The 23,253-nt window shown below is 39.7% G+C and overlaps 1 protein-coding gene across 1 annotated transcript in view; it reads right to left on the bottom strand.

Moving 5' to 3' along the window:
* Positions 1–1,021: 1,021 nt before the first annotated feature.
* YY1 (YY1 transcription factor) overlaps positions 1,022–23,253 on the bottom strand; it is a 30,347-nt gene continuing 8,115 nt past the window's right edge. The window contains exons 2-5 of the mRNA XM_058806286.1: positions 21,254–21,416; positions 11,753–11,813; positions 9,120–9,278; positions 1,022–8,006 (exon numbers count right to left, since the gene is read on the bottom strand). Coding sequence (XP_058662269.1) covers positions 7,824–8,006; positions 9,120–9,278; positions 11,753–11,813; positions 21,254–21,416 — 566 coding nt within the window. The 3' untranslated portion in view covers positions 1,022–7,823. The remainder of the gene's footprint in view (positions 8,007–9,119; positions 9,279–11,752; positions 11,814–21,253; positions 21,417–23,253) is intronic.

Genomic DNA, 23,253 nt, shown 5'->3' with positions numbered 1-23,253 from the left:
AGGTCTGTAACATGACAAGATTTTTGTCCTCCCTGCCTTGTTTTCCTCTGCATATCTGCAGTGATGGGACAAGGGGTAATGGCCTTTAGCTGAAAGAGGGCAGGTTGAGATTGGCTAATAAGAAGAAATTCTTCACTGTGAGGGTGCTGAGGCCCTGGCACAGGTTGGCCAGAGAAGCTGTGGGTGCCCCATCCCTGAAAGTGTCCAAGTCAGTCTGGATGGAGGTCTGAGCAACCTGGTCTAGTGAAAAGTGTCCCTGACCATGACAGGGGGTGCTGGAATTAGATGGAATTAGATGATCTTTAAGGCTCCTTCCAACCCATTCTGTGATAAAGCTTTCCATATGGTTCAGGTAAAGGGGTAGAAAGACATTCAAGGGATGAAAACCTGTCCATTGCAGGTGAAGCACTGGCAGCATGCTGGGAAAAAGACTAAGACACAAATGTAAATGTTGACCTTGCAAAGAAAAGAGGTGTTTGTTCTTTGAAATGAAATGTATTTATTATTATGCTGGACAACAGGTGTTAACAGTTCAATGTTAGCTGCTGTTAGCCCCACTTTTAATCCATGGATATTGAAAGAACAATTTAAAACCCAGAAGTGTGCCAAACACTGTTAGATTAGCAGAATGTGCAGTTAAACCCCTCCTCTGCCACAAAAACAGGCAGAGAAAATAGAAGCTTACCCAAGCCAACGTGCCCTGTCAAACACCACAGCCATGGAGACAGATGAAGGATCTGAGGGACCCTGGGGGCACAGCAAGAGAGCAGGGAAGCAGAGAACTTGCTGGGCCAACCTTTGATGTATACCAAGGGGAAGCAAACTGCTGCTTGCCATGTTCAGGAATTTATGCATGTCCAGGGGAGACAAGCAGAGGAAAATGAGCCATTTTCATCTTCCCAGTGCAACTGTTTTGCAATTTTTGTATTAGTGTTGTCCTCAATAACTGCAAAAGTGGTTATCACCAACAGAAAAAAAGTGACATAATATGCACAATAATACATAAAGAAATACAATAAAAGCTTTTCTACTTATAGTTTATTACTAGTTTTAACTGAGTTGACCTAGGAAGTGATTTTGAGTTGTACAGGTTCATCAATAAATAAACTGAAATCAAGGCAAGGTCTGCAGTGTACACTAATGACCTATAGATTGATATAAATAGAAGAATGTCAAGTTCTAATGTTCACAAAATATTCTTAGAGGTCTATAAAATGTAACTAACATAGTCCAATTGCTTAGTTATCATTCACTATCATAATTTATTATGACTGTTTTTCTTACTGAAAGAAGCCCACTGCATTTTTATTGACAGTAACATAGACTTGTACCATTTTAGCCACATCCATGAGTCAATCAATAAAATACTAAAATCATAATGAAGCCTGACCTCATGGTCTGCACCATTTCCTATAAATATAACAGAAGAGAAAGAAGTGTTCCTCAAGTAATTTGACTTGGCCAGATTAAAGTTGCTACAAAATAAACAGAATATTCTTCTTCTAGGATTTGATCTATTATCTTAAGCAGAGATTTACTGTAGATTAGGAATACTTCAGTGTTGCAATCAACCAGCCCATACACCTTCTTCCTTGTGAACTGGGGTATTTCCACTTAAGAAGAATCTGTCAGAGGTGCTTTCAAAACAGGCTGGTAATAAAGTTCAAACTTTTAAACTGCAGTTAAAGGAGGTAAATGTAGTAACTACTTCTACCCTTAAATTAATCCAGGCAGTTTCCTGCTTCCCTGCCAGTTCTTAACTGAGAGACTGGACACATTTTCATTTCACACTCTGGAAAAAATTGAGATGAAATCCCTGTCCCTAACCTATGCAGGAGGAAAAAATAAAAACTAGCAAACCAACCAACCACACAAGAGGAAAACCTGAAGATCTCCCATAAGTATTATTCCTTACAATCCATTTTAAAATCATAAACATTTGTATGCCCTTTAAAGCTGTGGGAGTCAGTGGATTCATATAAATCCATTGAAGGTTCAGTCAAAGCATCAGGTAAGACTGAAAACTGAAGGATTCTATATCAAAAGGCCAAATTTTCTGTTTTGCTGAGAAAAAAATACATGTGTTGAAAAATAAGTCAAAGCATAAGCTGCATGATGCCCCATGTGTGAGGCAGTCAAAACCTTTGTAAGCCAGAATTGGCATGGGCAAGGTCAGTGAGGTCCTTGGCAAGTCCACCTTGCAACTCTGAAGGACCCCTGACTTTGTGAGCCCTTAAATCAAAACACTAACCAACAGTTTTCCACAGATTTGTCTTGCAATCAGTTCCCAAGGTGAGCTTTAGCCAAAGGACATTAGGAGCTATCTGGTCACCAAGACCTTCTGTGTGTGGATTTGCCACTGTTTAACAAGCAGTACCTATTATGCCACAGTCTTCACATGCTCTATCAATTATCTCAAAAATATTGGTCATTCACATTCTTCTGAAATACACCTTTACTTTGGGGCTGCTCCAGGGAGGAAAACACGTTACTTGAGATCTCTGATCCCCCAAAGAGCAGCAATGCAGGACTCCAATGCAACATGGGTCCTGTTGTGCAGTCTCTGCAGTGGCCTTGCACACATTATGAGCAGCAACAGACTGAGGCAAAGGCCCAAACTGCCTCAGAAGAGCTGGGACTTTTCAGGATGCCTCTGCTGGAGAGAAGCAGTGATGTCTTACAGGTCCAGCAGTTAACCAAAACAGCCACTCACAGCTGAAAGCACATTCATTATAACACCATTGATCACTGGATTCCCACATTACTCTCTATTTAATATTTGATGAATGTATGTATATATGACCCTCACAATTTGTATATTTGACCCATGTCACACTCAACAATTTTTATTTACAGTCTTTTATTTTCAATGCCTTGCTGGTGCTTTTAATGAACGCACAACTAAACTCAGGACTCTTAAGAAATCAGCACACAATTGTAATTCTTATTTTCTCAGTGGCAAGTGGGCAATTTACTCTTTGCCACTGGCACACTCCAAGTCTGTCAAGGTCCACTGAAGGCCTCAGGACACTCACTTGACCTGGCACTGCCATTCTGTCTGCTGGTCACGCCGAGCAAACAGGCAATTCACTGCCACCTCCTGGCAGACTGAACCCGGAGCTCCTGAACCCAAACAAAGCACTGACACAGCTGACAGCAGAGCGATTAGAGGAATCACACTTAAACCCACAACATCACTTAAAAAGGGGTGGCTAAAGGAGCACCCTAAATCCTGCAAGGGCACCACAGACTCTCCACCCTTTTCTCTCCCTCCCAAAATTCACCAGCTCTTGGACAGAACTTCAGGCTTGCTCCCGAGGAGAGCTCCCAGCAGACACAGGAACCTGGTGAAAATATATCAGGTCCACACCATGACACACATCAGAAGCTGTGGCACCCAACCAGCACCCAGGCTTAGAGCTTTTCTCTTGGAAAAAGTAACAGAAGACTTGGAAAACCCTAAAATGGGAATTGTGTAAAACCCAGTTGCTATAACGAATCTTATTCATTTACCTACAGCAAAACTGTTTCCTGCCACTTCAGGGGAAACCAGGACCTGAAAAATTCACATTAACCCTTATACAGAATCTGATGTGCTTGCCCCAAAGGAAATCCAACACTTTTCAGGCCACTTCCAGAGAAAAGGACTGAAAAAAATTCTTAAGTTAAACTATCTTAATAATATAGGATCATTGAGAGTACACATAAAAGCTGGTTTGCTTTAGGCAAAGAGAATGAAGTTGAGAAAAGAACCATTGATTCAATTACCTCACAAAATTAAATCAGTAGCCACCCAGGTGGCATTTCAGCATTGCTGTTAAGCCATTATCACACTCTTGCAATTGACACTAGACCAATTCATATTATCAAACTGAACACTGAATATCATAATACAAGCACATTCAGTCCTGCTCTGGTTCATGTCTACCTTTAGACACTGTGCAGATGTTTCTGCTCCCTGGGTTCAGCAGCAGGGTTGCACTCCCTCTGCTCTACTTCATTTTCCCATTCTTTTGCCCGGGGACTCTTCCCAAGGAAAGTACTACTTTTTAAAGTATTCCATTTACACAGCCAGGAACAAGAATACTGAAGTGAACTCTTATTTGTATTCCTGCCTACAAAATTCACACCCAATATTCTGTTTTGAAATCCACCCCAGGCTCCCCTTGGTAGCTTTAAGTGCTCCAGGAACATGAGTGCAGTTAATCTCATTGCTGACACAAACATGCTTTACTCCTCTCCTCACACCAGGATTACACAGCAGATTTTAGAAGGTGCTGTACAGATGAAAAACTTACTCTGAAGTGCAATCATTACAGATGGCACATTATAGACACACATTATATACCAACCAATGCCAGTAGCAGCTGCCACTTGACTGATTAAGACATCCCAGACAGATTTGTCTAGCAGCCCTGATGAAAATTCCAGATTTTCTCAATTTCTTCAAGGTATTAAGGAAACACTTGGAAGAAGGAAATTCAGCACATACTGTCCTCAAGTTCACACATCTTAACTGAGTAGAAAAACCAACCATCCCCAGTTTTTCCAAGGCATAATGACAAAATACCCTGTGAGCTACATGAGCATATGGAAACACTTGTTATTATCACAGCCATGACACTTTGAAGGGATTCAATTTCTTCAAACATTTTTGCTATTTTTGGTAATTATTGGATCTTCTGCTTTTTACCCACTGTGGAATTAGCAGAGAGAAAGGATCTCCATCTGCCCTTAAAGCTACATCATTGTTGACAAACTGTTGTTAGGATGTGTTTAGTATTTGGCTTTGTTGATTGACAACTTGCAGCCACTTCAGGGAAAAGTCAAAATGCACTACCTCAATTCCACAGTGACCTTCTTCAAACAGGAGATAACTAAAATTCAGAGGTCCTGGCATTCTGTTTCACTAAGGATTTAGTCTCTTAGCATTTCAAATCTGAATCTGAAGTCCTCCTACAAGCTTTTCAAGAAACACTCTCCACAAATAATTACTATTTGTTTGTTTTGCATTTACTGACAGACCATAAACAGATAAAGTCTGGTCAGTTCTACCTTTAAAGTTGGTCTGAGTTTGCCTCCTTTCATTCTGACAGCAGCAGAACCAAACAAGGTATATGTACAATCAAACGAGCAGTAGAACATGTGGAATGAGTAAGCATGGAAATTTTTTGCCAGTTTTAAACCCACATTTCTACCACCCCTCGTCTTCTCCTCCCCTTACCTGAACTTGCTCACAAATTGGTGGTGGAAAGCAGGAACTCAAGAGCACGCTGGCAATGGTGGTTTCAAAGTCAACTCTGCTGCTATTCTCAAATCCTGTAATTTCTTCACTGAAAAACCTTGAGGAAAACTCTGGAATCAATCAAGCAGGATGTTTTAAGAGCAAGGTGTGCCAATTATACTTTAAAAGCTTAAACAAGTTACAGCAGCTGCTCAGTACTTGTACTTATTCATACCCAGGATGGAATTAGGTACTTACAAAGCAAGACCTTTCAAGCTACTGAGTGTTGCTACTTACACTCAGGAGTACATTGAGTGCTACTGATTTGAGGCCTAGATGGAAATGTCTCTCTGTAATCAGATGCAATACAACCAGAGGCAATAACTGCTACAGTTCCCAGTTGGTCCTCAAATCAATATTTAACATAACTTACTCTCAAAATGTATGTTTTAAGTAACAGCTCAGTTAATGTATGTTCAAGGATGAAGTACTGACACCTTGCAATTCAATAAATGGCTTTATGACACAGGAAAGAAAACTTCTGTGTAAGCCTAACACCATCACAGATACTGCTTAAGAAAAGATATAAGGTCAATTAGAACTAGACTGAATTAATTTTATTTCCTTCCAAAAAGAATAGACACTAATTTAACTGTATACAGAATTTAATTTAACTATAACTATACAAGTTTCAGTATATTGTCCTGTTCAAAAACTGCTTATATATAAAAGAAAAAATACTGCCAAAATTCTAACGCATACTTTACAATTAAATGTCCCAACTTTCTTTCTACTCCTAATAACCTCAGACTAGAGTTGCAGTGTTCAGGTTAACTTATGTATGGATGAAAACTCCCTTGGTCTTAAGTGCAGTTTCTTTATTACCCATGTTTTTGCCACTACCACCAACACTGGACTCAAAATTAAGTTTTACAGTATTAGCAATGAAAACGTTGATGAACCTTTTAAGAACAGAATTCAGAAAAAGATTAACAACACTTTTTACTGCATTAAAATATGTTACATGCCTCTAAAAAATAATTTATGCATTTCTCTGCAATTTTTTCTGTTTATTAATCTGTCACATTGTACTATAGTATCTGCTAAGTTTTCTTTGAACACTTGAACAAATGAGAAGGAACCACTCTTAGTTAGACCATCAAAACTCAACTCCATCTAGTTCTCTTAGAACTTCTTGTTTTGAAACAAAAGGTGTCCAATAGGGTTCCAAAAATTTTTATCATTACACTCAAGCAAGTCAGCCAAAAGAAGAAACAGTTTCTTTTTTTTCCTGGTATGATCACCCAAACCCTACCATTCCTCCACTTTCTATTGTTACTGCATTTAAACTGCCAACATTCCTTACCTTGACTAAAAAAAGGCTTCCATTAAGTTATTTCCTGTACTGTTTTACCTAGCTGCTGTCCAGGCACACAGAACACTCCCCACTACACTGCCAACTCTCCAAATCCATCGTTGCAGTTAATGGAAGTCTAGGTCACTCAAAACCAGAATTACAGTCAGCAATTCTGTTTAGGTATACCACCTGATGTGGTATTAACTGCATCACAAATCACTGTAATTGAATGCAAAGTAAAGGAAACTTGAGTTTATTTAGCTTCCAATTTCTGGGAGGTCAAGAGGAACTAGAACTGCTCTGGACAACAAAAGAAAATTGACTGCGCTTACAGATCATTTTCTGCCAGATTCTTTCTTTAGGACCACTGTTTTATTGTTGTCCTTTCTATTACATGGGGGATGTACATATTATCAGGTGTTAATAAACGGTCAGTGCCTGTACAATACATTCTACAACTGAGCACCACTTTCCGTAACTGAACAGGCAAAGAAATTACACTGAACATCAGCATCTGGCAGTATTTCTCCAAAAAAAGTGACTAAAATGGGTTTAAATTGATTAACACTATTAAATCACATCTAATATTTGATACTACATGATTTCATTACAGCTATACGATACAATTATACAAAATGTGTTAACATCAAAGAATACAACCAAAATTAAGATAGCAAACAAAACCTATATAACTTTTCTTTCTTTACAGGAAAATACTTTTGAAGTATGCATGTAACTGCCCATTCTTTTAAAGAAAATCTACCGCAAGCAAGTTATCAACCTCCAGAAAATCACACATAGCATTACTACGCATATCCCCAAAAAGTGTACAATATGCACACTTGGAAAATACAAAATTAAAAAAAATCGTAAGCAACAGGTGAGCTTCATATTTATAAGAATGTGAAAAGAAGTCCAATTTTAGCACTGTTGTATAAAGAATTGTCTTTTCTGGTGCAAGTTCATGAGCTGACCCGTCCTGCTGGGGCCACACTTTACAAAACACCGTGTTCTTGAAACGGGGTTACAGACCAAGGTGGATCATCTTAGCAATGTCACCTTCAAGTTTTCTGTGTGGATTTTTTTTGCTTTTTATTTACTACTTATCAAAACACGTCCTTTAGTTTTGTAGGGTTCTTTTTAAAATTCTTTCCTAGAAACAATATACAAAGGGGAGGCGTATTTCTTTCCAATTGATTTTCCTGTAAGATGCTTTGAGTTCGAGAACGTTCTCCTCGACTTTCACTGGTTGTTTTTGGCCTTAGCGTGTGTTAAGATGTGAGATTTCAGGTTGGTTGATTGCGCAAACTTCTTATTGCAGCCGTCAAACGGGCAAACGTAGGGCCTGTCGCCAGTGTGAATTCGCACGTGTGTGCGTAAATTGAAGTCCAGTGAAAAACGCTTTCCACAGCCTTCAAATGTACACTGTTGGAAGGAAAAAACACTCTGTTAGCTAGTGGAACTCAGCTCCATCACTAAGCAGAAAAACAGTCTTCTTTAAATCACTAGACTGCACAAACATGAAGCCAGAGGCTGAAAATTGTTCTGGGTGAAGCTGCGGGGATCCCCTGTGAACTGCACTAAAACCTGCAAGACTTCAGCATATAGTACATATACAATAACACATCTATTTTCAAAGAGGGAGATAAATGACCTCCAGCATGCAAGCAAGCACTTCCACTAAAGGCACCTTCTCTGCATGTGAAACCATACAACAAAAACAGAAACAGGATTTCACAACAGAACTTCCCCCTCCGAGTGATGATTTGCAAAGATTTTCTCATTTTATCTGCCTTAGGATGGGCTTTTTTTACCTTTTTTCAGATGGGCTTGATATAAAAAGGACAGCACATTTGGTGTTAAATACTTATATTTACCACACAGAATATTCAATGCATGCATCCAAGTGAATGCCTGACGACTGCAAATCAAGTTTCTGGAATAATGTTTTAGAAAATAATCAACAACAAAAAACCCTACATATCTTTAATGTGTTCTGGGGAACACATATGTGCTCAAGACTAAGAATAACTTTAAAGATTTATAGGGAGTATCATATGAAGAGGGCAGGGGACCTCTGGTGGCAGAAGCCCACATCACTCAGTATAAATGGAAAGAGATTCAGTGACACCATAGTTTTGTTGAAAACTGATTAATAAACCCTACTGAGAATCAGTACCCTGAGGTAACTGACTGAGCAAGCAGCCTCAAGTCTCAGTTACCCACAAGCACTAAGCTGAAAAGATGATGAGGAGAAAGAGACATTTTCTAATTTCTCTAGTAACTGCAGACCTCATTTTTAAAGAGGGCAACTTTACATCGTATTTTGAAAGGTATCTCCCACATACATCCACTAAGAGAAGGCCATGTAAATAATCAAATAATAGCCTAATTAACTCAAGGGGACTCTCAGTTTTTCAGGCGCCTCATGTGATTTGAGAAGAGCCCCAGCATGCCCAAGCCCTGTGGAAGCCAGCTTACAGCTGGAGTGTCCATGTTGCCAGGGGAGTGTGGCACTCTGCCTGCAGGGAGCAGTACCTGAAAGGGTTTCTCTCCGGTGTGAACCAGCTGATGCCGCTTTAGCTTCGAGCTCTCCACAAAGGCCTTGCCACACTCTGCACAGACGTGTACTCGAGGGCCATGAGTGTGCAGATGCTTCCTCATGGCAGAGTTGTCCCTGAACATCTTTGTGCAGCCCTTAAAAGGAACAGTGAAACTCAATTAGTAGATAAGCTAGTTCTCATAAAAAAGGTTTTATCTGCTATAGTACAAGCATTTTAAATGCTTTTATATCCTGAATACTTTCTTAATAGTTGGCCCTGAAAAGAACATCCCTTACATTTACTTCTTAAAAAGCAATATAAGAAAAAACTAATCATTTGGAAAGCTGATAAAATAAAACCTAAACCCAATCTCAAACAAAAAGATCCCAAACCCTTTCCTCACTCATTATTGTGAGCCATCTGTAGTCAAATGAATAATAACAGGACAGTCTTATGGAGAAGATGCAGATTCTGACAGAAGCAAATGAATAAACGGAACAAAAGCACTTAACAGGTTTCAGAGGGAAAAAAAAAAGCAAACACAAAACAAAAATCCAACCAAAAAAAACAAAAGACAGAAAGAGAGTTCATGGATACCTATGGTGTGCTCTTCAAAGGGCTATATTCTGAGTGAGAACTACAGTACTACAATATATGACCTGTGGTCTTTAATATACCACAGGTTATTCCCTAGTACCAAGTGGTATGTGCACCATCTCCCAACATTCTGTTCTCTTCCTTCTCTGTCCTGCCCATTTCTGAGAACAAATGGAGCAAGAGGATTTCCAGCACGTAACAACTTACAGGAACTACCTTGTCCAAACTGGAAACAGCAGCCTGATCACTACCCCCTTGGGACAGAGAGTGCCACTGCTGCTGCAGATTAAACCTACAAAGTGATACTGGGCAGCAGAATACAGTATGAGTTAGTCCCAGCTCAATCCAAATGCAGAAGACATTAATTCAGGTTCAGCATCAAAAGTCTTAACCTGGAAGTCAACCCTGCATTGACACGGGAATACCACTTTTGATTCCAGAGTATGCTTAAGCCAGCAGTAACTTGGGGCTCTATTTACCTAATCTTTCTACATTTTTTTCACTTCTTAGTGACAATCAACAGATATCTATCATATGTTTTATAAATGTCTCCCTCAAGGCTCAAAATCCCTCATAAAATCCTATTAATAATCATAAATCCTACCTGTACTACTAGTGATACTGTTTAAACTTATAAGACTAGTCTGCCAACACCACTGTGGTATGAGGCATAAAATTTAACAGTACCTAAAAGACTGGTAAACTGCTAATCTTGAATTCTGCAGGCCCTTTTTTTTTCCTAAATACATTTAAATAAGCTTTGTTTCTTACAAAAAGGGGCAAAACGTCACTTTCAGGAGTTCTCTCTTCAGGCACTAGAACCACTTTGGCTAATTTTGAAGCACTGTGCCACCATTCATGGCACATAGCAGAACTGGGTGGGGCAAAGCAGTGCTAAAGTAAACAGACCATCAACTTTTTTTCGCATTTATTTCTAAGTCCCTTCTTGCCTCTCAGAGAAGCAGGTACAGCTACAATATTTTTCTTTTGTTAAACTGAATTCATAAATGCACAAAGCCCACACACACTACAAGATAGAAAATGGAAGGACAGAACATTGTTTTTTCCCCCCCCCCGTTTAGATGAAGTTGAGGCTATGAAAAAGTAAATCAAAGAAATGAAGGTAACAGTCCTTGGTATAGTAAAAAATAACTGTTCCTGTATCTCTGCATACTGTATTACCAAAAAACATGACACTTCTAGAATGTGGAGAATTGGAAATCAATATAAGCACAAAGAGGAATTCAGAAAATTCCTTACACCATGGCTGTCAAAAGTAGCCTTCTATTCATGCTCTCTAATGAATAACTCTAATAGCTATCTGCCCTGATTATTTGCTTAGGCTCACACTTATCTAGACCAGAAGTCAGCAAGATTGTGTTTGTCTTTTTTATAGTCACAGACTAAATCAGCTAAAAGAAGCACTACAAAAGCTGGATAATGCAGTAAAGCCACAGGCTACCAATCTAGGTGACTGGCAACATTTATTCCAGACAGAAGGTTCCTTGCTACCAGTGGATCAGAATCACATCTCAAGGATGCCTGCCTCTCTCTCTCATGATGATGCACTTTCCAGCTCTGTGGAATGCAATTCTGAGTCTTCCAATAAAGCTGACTTTGGCATCTGCACCATAAATTGCTGATTCCTGATCTAGACTCCAAATCTGTCATAGTTTCCAAGCAGAGGATATATAGATCTTAGGAACGTACTTTGAACAGCTTTCAGAACATTCTTTCAAGTATGTATTCTTGGGTGTCGGGAAATCACAACAGTAAAAGCAGCATGTTAGGGACTGTGCATCATGGTTACCAGAAGATTAGGGATGCACTAACCTTAAGACAAGGAATGGGAATAATATATTATTCAGTGAAAGGTTTTAAAGGAAGCCTCTAGAGAATGACAACTAAAATATATTTAACTGAGTGTATACTATTAACAGTAAGATATTTTAGTTATTCATTCTCAAGAGAAAACATCAATACAAAATTCTGATCTACAAATTACTATCTACTCAGAATCTGAGCACTTACTTTGTGAGGACAAGCTATCGTTCGTGGAGCATCATCTTCTTTAATTTTTCTTGGTTTCATTCTTAAAGATAAAAAAACCAGTACAAAATATTAGTAGAAACATATTAGTAGACAGCTCTTCTCCCCTGAGTGCCTACATAACGAGCACATTTTATCCCCCAGTATTACATGTGTCAATGGTATTCACTTTAACATTTTCAAAACCTTCATAAAAATATTACCAGTATAATTCAGCATTTGGAATGCTCTGCTTTCCAAAAGGACCTCTCAAATACAGAATAAGACATTTAATACAATCTTCTTAATCCTCTGAATATGTGGAAATTGAGATTCTTTTTCCCTGACATATGCTAATTGCAATTAGGAGGTTTTGTTTGAAAACTCCATTTGTGCTGTGCCAGTACCCAAGCGGCCTATTTAGCTTCACTTCCTCTCCATCCATGCAGCAGGACATGAAGGAGTATAGGTTCAATCATTCTGCAGTATTTTCATCACACAAGACTTCTAGAGAAAACCCTATAGAAGCAGGGAAAGCAGAATCAGGCAGGTTGTGGAATCCATACAGATCACATAGGCATCCATTTCAACCACAGAAACAGTAATTACTCTTACTTTAAGGTATTGTGCACACAGATTCCACTCTTGGCAACTGAAAAGCAATCACCAATTTACCCCTGGTCACTGACAGGGATCTTCATTATTTTATGGGTGCCACTAACCTCCACTGCTACATAAGGAGCCCAGGAAACTCTTGCTTGTATGTGTTAGATCTATTTTACCTACAGTAAGACTCTGTACAAAACAAATCTTGAATAGTGTTATAACAACTACCTATCAGAAAGTCAAAAGAGCCAGATGTGATTCTGGGGAACTGCACTGCACTTTCAGCTGTCTTTATTTCTCAAACCTGTGGTGCTGTCTTCAAAAAATTAAAAAGAAAATGTTTATCCCCATCCAACTATAGCAGTAGGTGGGTACAAATAAATGGGCCCCCATACAGCTGAGATTCCCTTAGGTAAGCAATGAGATTTTGCACATTCCCAAACCTTGCTGTGGAAGCAGAGCCAGTGTGTTCATGTGGGTTCACTGAACTGCTTTTCCTGGCAATACAGCACAGTTCTGTGTGACAAGGTGCCTACATATCATACCTGTAAATTAATTGACAGTTTTGGTGCTATTCCCTATTCTCAAACAGAATAAGGAGCTTGAAATTAACAACATAATTTGATTTATCAGAATTCCAATTCTGGTACACACTCAATGTTCAGAAAGAAAAGTGTCTGTTGCTATCCAGGACAGTTTTAATCCGCATGAGCTCTGTTTCTGGAAACTGATATAGAAGAACAAGGTTGGGGAAAGAGATTTCCAAGCAATGCATATATGTGCTTTTTTACATCTCTTTCTATTAATTTACATGAGAATGGCTAAACAAGAGCTGTAGGGTAAATAAACTAAAATGCTTTCCTTCTGACCACAAAAGCATTTGGTTTCTGCAAGCTGAGTCCAGACTTCTTTGCTACTGTCCCACTCTTGAGGCTGAACTCTGCTTTCACCTGTTTCCTTCACATGGACTGCTGAGAGAAGAGGGTGAATTAAGGCAAGAGCAGTGAAAAATCTCCCTCAGAAGTCCTGAAGATCCAGGAAAATCATCTCACAACTGCCAGTGGAGTGATATGTGATGGACAAGTCACCCATGGCTCTGTGTCAGCTATCACTGGTCCCTGACTCTGAGTCCTTTCAGCACTGCAGATGTGGCACAGTTCAAGTGATCATCTACAGACTAAAGCACTTGACAGCCACTTCACAGACAGCACTAAACCCCAAGGATTTAGAGGTTTATTTTGCTCTTTTCTCTAAGTGGGCACATGGGAAACTCCAGACTACACTTGGCAGGTACAGAGCTATGCTGAAGAACACTACAGCCTCCTGCAGGTTACTAACACATTTACAGATATTAACAGTGGCTTGTGAATGGGTGTAAAGTATTTGTGCTGACAAAGCTCCTCTTGTGCACCACAACCAGCAGTACAACTAAGATTTCATCAACTTAAGGGCAGAAACAGTCTAAATATAGCAAACTACACCTGTTGCTGTACAGCAGTCTCCTCATTTTCTTAATTTTCATTGTAACTATCCTTTTCAAGACTACAGACCAACTCAGTTGACCTTATTGATTAAACTTAATCTACATAATCCAACTGGAATACAGAATGGCTGTGCTGTTTTCAGTTTACAAAGTCTCTTTGAGTAAAGTAGTAAAATATCTGACTCCAAACAAGTGATTGGGATTGATTGACTGACTGCACTCTCCAGTGAGGTTCCAGACTCAATAGTACTACAGGTACTGAGGCTGTAGGAAAACACACACACACAAAAGCTGTCTTTTACAGTACCCCTACAGAAAGCTTTCAGTTACTTTTAGCATGGGATTCTCCTTATTACGTCTCTGTGATATTAAAAAACAGGAAAAGGAACAGAAACGAGCAATTGTTAAAATGGTCACAGAAGAATGATTTGACAAGATGGGACATAAGAGAACAGTGTGTCATGATTTAATTCCATTACAGAACAAAGATCCTTAGACAAAGCTGGTGCCAAAACCACCTCCTTTTAATTCAGTCAACCTGTTAAATGTTGGCTGAGTCATCCCCCCCCCAAAAAAATGAAGCAAAAAAAACTTTCCTAGGTCTGAGATCTGTGTCCCTGACACGATCAGAATGTGTAAAACCACAATTGTTCCAAAGTCTTAGCTGGCCACCTGTAAAGGCAGTGACTAGACCAAGAGAATTGCTAACAACAGATATGGCAAATAGCTTCAGTGGGCAGAGCCTGCATTTTCAAGCTTTGTGTTAAATCCTCTTCCTGACTCTTGTCTCCTACCTCTGGTATTACCTCAATCTTTGAGAAAGCAACACTGCAACAGTGTCATCCCTAACAGGCTGTTGAGGTAGAGTGAGGAGGAAAATACCTGAGCCAGTGCAGGAAGGAAGCTTGAGGAACCAACTGCAGGTGAACTGGATGGTGAGACATGGGACAGACTGCAGCACCAACATACATCTTACATTTTTCAGTTCAGTGTCTGAGCAGGCATAGAACATGAGTGTCCATTCAGGTCTTTTTAATGTTCAGGCTTTGTTTATAAATTAAGCAGTATCAGCCCAGTAGTACACTTGAACATTTGGACACAAATGACAAAAGGCTTCAGTTAAAAAATGAGTAATTTTACATCTTTTCATTTTTCATGGAAGCACAGCAAGTTAAGCCTAAAATGTGGAACAAGACTGTACTTATACACAGGGTTCCACAGATAACCAGGCTTATGAACAAAATATCAGCAGACAATGCAAAAGAAGAGATGACAAACAGTGTCCAGGCTGTATCTCAGTGCCACAGGCAGGAGGAAGCTGCTGGGCCCTTTGTACACCTGGATTAGAGGCATGAGGGCATGAACACCACAGGCACAGCTACAGTAGATCATTGTGTCAAAAAATGTCATCCTGCTCACAAAGCTGCAGAAGCCATATGGACAATCCCTCAGAGAAGAATGTACAGACTTACATATTCAATGTATTAGAAAAAAGGTTTTGGTCTTACTTTAAAATTAACTTTCTGCAAAAGGAGACCAGACTAGAATCTGTGCTGTTGATCTTAATTATATTGGTGTAGGTAGCTCTTGCTGGTGGTGGTTAGACTTTTGGCTCCCACCCAGTAGAGCATCTCTACCAGCTCCATCCAAGTTTTCTTAGCCTGAAATATTAATCAAAAACAGAACTCTAACAAATATCACTATTTAACACAACTACAAACGCACACATTAATACTGGGGTGGAACTTCAGAAACAGTTGCCTTTGCAGAAAGTCAATTTACACAGCAAGACCAAAATTTTCATTTCTTCAGTGAGTTTACATTCATTGCACTGAGTAGAGGCAACTGCAAATCACTTAACTGTGACAATCAGAGGGGTACCTTGTACCTTTGGCATCAAGTCACTGGGACACTGCAATTAAAGGCTAGTCTTAACTGGCACTGGGGGAGTGGAGGGAGGGAGGGAATGGGTGACAGCAGAGGAAGCAGGAATGTGTGCAACCCAATAGCTTTACAGATGAGCTGCACAAAAGCACACTCCCTTATCCATGCATAAGGAAGATTGAGAGAAATCACACATATTAAATCACTCAGTTTCTCAAAACAAAGAGAACAATACTGTGCTGTATCTGAAAGTTAAACCTAACTACCTCCTTCCATCTACACAGCTGAACTGAGAGTACTTCACTTTAAGAGAACCTTAATCCCCACCCCAAATCCCTGTCCAACTCCATAACCTACAGACTTGTCAATTGATGCAATTTTAAAAGTCAGCCATAGAAATAGTGTTAAAGCTGGGAAGAAAGGCAATACAATTCAAATAACAGTAGAGAATTTCCCCCTTGCTCCATAATCTCCCTTTTTTGCCACTGCTAAGGAGTTTTGTGTTCCCAGCTCCCTTCTGCTCCCTCTACATAAAGCTAATCTTAATAGCTTTACTCTGTCTCTCAGGCAACTCCTTTAACACAGCCTAGAGGTCTCTGATGAGCAGCAATGATATTCACCTGTGCTGAGGGCCACCTCCCCAGGAACAGTCAGAGGTGGAGGAAATGATTCTCTCTCACCGGTGTTACTGGCACTGCTCCCCTCATTCTGCCATTCCCCTTGCACTGCCCTGCTGAGCAGAACCAACTTGAGTGTCACAGCCCTGTGTTACTGCAAGAGTTTATTTGTGCTGAACAACTCCTGGAACTTGCTAGACTGGCTTTTGGACAAACAAAATGAAAGAGGAGTGGCACAAGGTGTCCTAGGAATCTCTCTATGTACAACCCAAGAACAGCCAGTGTCTTACCTGCTTCAGTCACAGTTAGGAAGAAAACTGCCATAAGTTCTCTCACTCCATGATTCTACTACTAGGTTTGTCCCAGTTATGAGGAATATCATATGTGCAAACAGGGACACTGACCTGGGCAGCGGGGCACAGAGCAGGTGTCCCCTCCCCTAGAAGAGTACTGGGTAAAGCAATTGTCACTTTACTGTCCTTTAAGCTTCTCTGTAACAAGAACCATACAAAAGCACACACCTTATAAAGAGGCCTAAGTCATAAATCTGGATGACCAGAAGGCTTTGTCACTTCTAAAAGGGGTGTCCTATTTCAAACTCTAATGCAGTTTCCTCTCCTTTGTTTTCTATAGGTTTGGAAAGGGGATAGAAAGGAAGGCAGTTCTCACAATGGCTCTCCTTCAGAAAAGATACCAAGATCAGCAGAAAATAAAACCACAAACAATAAAGTTTTTACCACCAAGACCCATTACTGTGCCAATTTCCCAGCTACAGGATATTCCTTCTTATTTGTTTTACTGATGTCTGTGTTCTGTCTTCAGCCAGTTCAGTTGTGTATTTGGAGATCAAGAGGGAGGGAGGGGGCAACTAGGGATATCATTTTTTGTGCCTTCCTTTGAGGGAATTTGCCATATGCACATTCTAGAAATACCCCTGCTACCTTCCTAAGTTTTCACTACCAAGCAGCTATGATTTCTTCACAGCTAACTACTGAGCTGTCATCAATTTAGATTTGGATGAAGCATTTTACTCCACTTGAAGGGATTTCCAGTTTCCCAGTCAAAGGTATCAAATGAAAACATGGTAATTTATTAGAAAGGTATCAAATGAAAACATGGTAATTTATTAGGTTTTGTCCTTCTAAGCAGATCGTTCACAATTAACATTTCACATTTTGATATGATTGCAAGAGAATGCCACCTTTTTCTTTTTCATCATGTTTTCAGAGCATGCTAGAGAAAACTCAAGACTCCTAAAACAGAATAAAGTAACCAGTAAAAAGTGATAAACTGCCCACCAGGTGTAACTTTTGGCCATCCATCTATGCATTACTGAACATGTCGATGTTCTGACATAGCCTATTTATTTCACAGTGTTTTCAATGGAATCATAGAATGCATAAAAGCTTTTCCAGGAAAAACTGTCAGAGTTCCAGTTAAAGGATTCAGATTCCTGCTACATGACTCAATGACATATGCTCTAAACCAGGCAGTGAGAGACAACTGCATCACCAGAGACACCACAACCGCTCACCCTGCGAGAGCCACCGAGCTCTGGGCACTGGGGCCACTGCAGCTGCTCAATTACCACAGCTCTGAATTGTTGTTTTGAAGGGCTGCAGAGCTACAAACAACTTCAAACATCAGGTTTGTCCCTGCATTACCTTTCACTAACTAGATCATGATCAGAATACCAGAACCTTGTTCAAAATCTACCACCACTAGAATTCAAACTTCTTCTGTTTAAGCTTAGCCTCAGAACATTGTTCCTAATCATCAACGCAAATATTTAAAATCAATTCATCCTTAATCAAAATAGCTGCATTTGTCATAAATAGTGGATGTAGCCTGGTTCAGAGGAGGTAATTTCTACAAATGTATGGTGACAGTCCTTCCTACTTCAATGAAAACCCAAAAGCAACTCTATGTAACTTTCTCTCAACTGCACACAATGCACTTAGCATACAATTTTACTAGCCAGTTCACACTTCCTTAGATGTGGACAGTCACAACTGTTTTTCCAAGTAATCTAAATACAAATTCGTAATTCAAAACCTTACAGCATGTGAAGCTACTTAAGTTTAGAAGTTTTCAACTTCGTGTGCTGCTAAAAGTTTTCACAATACAGCTACTAAAAATGTTGAGCTTCTGAACTGTAAAGCAATGAGCAATGTTTGGCAATTTCACAGAGCTTTATACTAAACAAACACATTCTTTTAGCATGAAAAACTCTACTCCTTGAACCTCCAAAGCCAATTCCAGCCATGGAAACCCGATTTTTTCTTCCAGCTTGCCATGTAAAGTGCACACAGCAAGGTCAATAAAACAATTGAACAGTAGTCTGCAGATAGCAGTACTTGAATCCATCTCATTAGCTAAGGAGTCCCTTCAACACACTTCTTTGCAAGAGGACAAGACCTTAACAAGAAATATTCAAATTCTAACACACCCATACTCTTCAGTCTCAGAAGAAAAAACAAACACAGTAATTTAAGACATAACATACAACTGCAAGGCAAGAATAAAAGTTTGACAGTCACTGATTCTGACCAAGAAACCAAATAACCTTTCTTAGAAAATGCATTAAATTCTCATGTATCTACAATTAAGCTATGAGAACAATTTTTCCCAGGTTTTGAGCAATGCGGAGATATTCCTAAAGGTGATATCCTCTACCATCACACATTTTTCCTTTGACTGAAATGGATTACATTTTATCTGCTGTGAGAAAAGAGGCTGTACACATAAAACTGAATCTGTCCACTACATGCTACAAATTCCAGCTCTGGAACTTCCTAGAACATTCTGAATTACTATAAATATAGAAAAGTAGTAATTTCGAAATGTTGCCAGCAGCCACTGTTTTCTCAATAGAAACCTAGCTAAAACATTCCACAATATTCAGAAATCTACAGACACATCTGACAGAAGCAGCCTGCTCATTTCAAGAAGTCCAAATCCTGACAACCATTTCAAGTATTCAACTCAATCTGAAGACAAAATATTCAGTATTTGCATGGAGAATACCCTGCAAGAAACTATTTCTGCTTCCTAACAAAAGACAGCTATTCAGTACTTCAGTGTCTAACAGAACCAGAGTAAAGTTTTAGCATGCTTTACAGTAATGGAGAACACCACAATAGTAGAAATATGTACGTAACAGTTTAGAATTGGAACACTATGTACACTCAAGTGTATCACTTAAACATCTGCTTTCAAAAAAATTGTATGAACTCCTCAAGAGGTCCCAGAGAGCATTACAGTAACTTTGATAAATGATAGCAAAACACAAAAGAAGAGTATCAATAGCTAGAACCACCCATCACTTCAGACAGAACCCTGTTTTCAGCTGTTTGTAATGCGCTTTTATACAATTCCAGATCAGACAGTCTGAAGCAGGAACTATTTTACAGAACTATTTTACTAGGAGCCTTCAAAACTCATAGTTCAATGGCTTTAGTGAAAGTAATTGTGGGATGAGGCTGTGCTGTTATTCCTCCAGCACAAACACACTACACAGTAACAGTACAAAACTTGTGAAAAGCAGCAAGATCAAGAAGGTGAAACAGGAATAAATGCACACACTGAACACCAAGATCCAGCTAATCAAGAAGCCAGACTACTTAGCAACTACTTGGAACAAGGTACACTGTCTCTCTCTACTGGGTAGTAAGAATAACAACATGCAACTGTCCACCTGCTCTGAGCAGAACTGTGCACCCAAGCTCTGAAGAACAGCCACCTGCTACAAAAAATGAATGTAGCTTTACACATGTTTTGCTTTCAGGAAATATACTAGGAAATATAGAGGAAGGTTAATTGAAAGTATTGATGATAAGTGATTTGGATAATGTAGGGATATATGGTTTAATTATTTAATGAAAAAAAAGTCAAGATAAAAAAAATGAATGCATAAAATAGGATTTAAATATTAGTTCCTAGTAAATGATAAAATAATTAATGTGTCCGGCAACCATTACACTATCTGTTGTCTAGAGGCAGAGAGCGCGCCTTCCATGAATGGGATCAAAATGAATGTGGCTTCACACGTTGTGCTTCCAGCCTGGGGAAAGGGGCAGTAGTGCCACAGACAGGCAGCAGCCGCGCTCAGACAGCTGGAGACAGAGCACTGACGCTGCCCTGCACCCAGAGGGACACAGGGGACGGGCCCGCGCAGCGCAGCCAGCCCAGGGCGGCGGCCCCGCGGGTGCCCTCTGGCGGCCACGGGCGCTGCCACCGCCCCGCCCGCCGCGAGCCGCGCTCCGCCCGAAAGGAAAAGTCACCTTGGCACTCGGGTCAGCCCACTGACACGTAAACGAGCCACAGTTCTGACTCACCAGAGAAAATCCAACTGCAATTATCAGGGGCACTTGAAAGCGATTTAAAGACACGTGATTTAAGATCTTCACTTTAAGCGGGTGGAAAAGAGCAGAAGTGGCGTTCCCAGCTAAGTCCTGCAGCCTTACTGGTTTGTACTGAACAACTCCGATGCAGCACTGCACTCACTGGATCCTTTGGTGCTCAGGAATTTAAGGCTACTCACATTAAATAAATATTCTGTCGTGTAAAATCACAGAATTGTTGGGCTTGGAAGGGACCTCTAGAGACCACCTGGTCCAGTCCCAAGGCAGGGTTACCTGGAGCAATGAGTGATGCGGTCTATCAATGAATCTATTTAGGTCCAGTCTTACCTAATGGAACTGGAGACTGGAAGACACTGAAGAATTCACTGCTGATTATAAAACTCTGTTATTTTAGTTCAGAACAGAGTAGCTGATGCTGTGTTAAATCCCTTGTTTTAGAAGATAATTACATGGAATTATAAACCATACTAAATATACAATTTTGCCTAACAGTTTCATAACTAAACCAGTGAAAAGAACACAATTTTAAACCTCCTTTCTTCCTACTTACCTAGCAAATTCAGCCAGTTGCTTGGGGTCTGAGAGGTCAATGCCAGGTATTCCACCAGGAGGAAGTTTCTTCCCTGTCATGTACTCCGAGTAATCTGGAGGAGAATTCTCTCCAATGATCTGCTCTTCCACCACTGTTTCATGGTCAATATCCTTTTTATCATCTGAAATACACAAAATACCGAATTCAATACATACTAAAAATCAAAACAGCATAGAATTTCTTAGGCTACATCTCAATACAAATTCACTATTGCTACACATTTAAAAGAATACACTGCACTTCCAGATTTCCACACTAGTTGTGAAGGGCAAAAAGACACCCATACAGTTACAGCCTGAAGAACACAAAGAATACAGTGAGTGAGGAAAAAAAGCAGAAATTGCGTATCTACTTTAAGTACAAACAAATACAGAAATTAGTAGAACAATCCTATAAATGTTGGCTGCACTTGAAAGATAATCTACTTTTCCTGAAACAATGCCTAAATATTGATTTCCCTTAACCTCTTCAGGACTAATCTTCACTATACCCACGCTGACACTCAGCAGCAGTTTTTAACTTTGGAAGCCTATCAGAAGAGCAGCAGACACTCACCCTAAGATGTCAGGACTACTGATCTTTACTTCAGAGTCTTCAGACTTCCCTTACCTCCAACAGAGTGTCATGGAGACAAGAAATTTAAAAATAACTGCTGATGGGCTTCAGCACCTGCCTGTAAAATTAAAGTTTTTTTCACACTTGCAGACAGATCTCAAAGAAAGCAAATAACTCAAATTGTGTGTCTGTCTCCCAAGGGGGCTTCTTCCTTCTGTGACAAAGGCCAGCCTGAACTCTTTCCCACTCCACTATGTAAACAGCAGCCTTATTCAAATTATTCAAAGCTTTGATGTGCAAGCCAGTTAAGATACTCTTGTTTGCTCTAGAGCTCCTCCTATGAATTTGTGCTCAAGGACTGCAGTGAAATCAGGTGGAAGACCTGCTGTTGCTGTCTACTCACATCCATACCTTAGAAAACATTGTACCATGCATTCTATCTCCTCTTGCTATTATATAACAGAAACTGGGAGACACAAAAATGAGAAAGAACAGAAACATCCATCTATGTTCCTCACTGCAGTGTTCACAGCAGCAGAAAGGAAGACCCAGCACCTACCCTGTGTTCCACCCTCAAATACACCTGGGACAACAGATGTATATATGGCTGTACCTACTCAGCTCTATGTAATGCAACTTGACAGTACTTCTCCTACTATGTGTATGGGGAGAAGATTCTGGAAATTGTTTTATACACAAGAGGCTACACAAAAATAACAGGAAGTTTTATTTTACAGATATTGTTTAAGCAGTGGAAACACAAGGTGGTAGGACAGAAATAGTATTTCACCAAATAAAAAGATAGGAAAACATAAGGCAGAAAACAAAAGACAAAATGTTTCGGGATTTTTCCCCTAAACAGAAACACAGGAAATAACATTAGTCATTACTCAGTTACTTAGGCTAGGGAAGACAGAACAAGACAAGCAAATAAAAGAAAGATACCAGAGACAAATTTCTATTCAATTTGTAATGCCTACTTTTAATGTTTGCCACCAAGCTATTTCTAGAAATGTTACTGCTGGTTTGAGGTTTAATCTGATCTGCCAGATCAAATAGCAGTTCATGTATATTCCATGGTGAAAGAGGAAAACAGACTCCAACACTGCAAAGACAAAAGTGTAAATAAGAAAACACTATCTGCAGCCTTAAACTCAAAGTAAACTACAAAACTGACTACTGACCTTTTTAGTTGTCCACTCACCACCACACTACCTTTCAGTCCCTACCAATGCTTTAAAAAGGCAATTGAATTTGCCTTCAGGAAGGATTATGTCACGTTTTACAGCAATTGAAGGAGTTACAAATTCAAGTCCATAAGCCTCTAGTTTGGCAACAATTTGTTCTTTCTAACAGAAGCTTGAAAAAAGACTGGCAGCTCAGAATGGCACAGAATTGTTGCA

The sequence above is a fragment of the Ammospiza caudacuta genome, chromosome 6 (genome assembly GCF_027887145.1).
Source record: "Ammospiza caudacuta isolate bAmmCau1 chromosome 6, bAmmCau1.pri, whole genome shotgun sequence".
Classification (NCBI taxonomy): domain Eukaryota; kingdom Metazoa; phylum Chordata; class Aves; order Passeriformes; family Passerellidae; genus Ammospiza; species Ammospiza caudacuta.
Note: the sequence above shows the minus strand (reverse complement) of the source record. Positions and strands in the feature narration are given on the sequence as shown.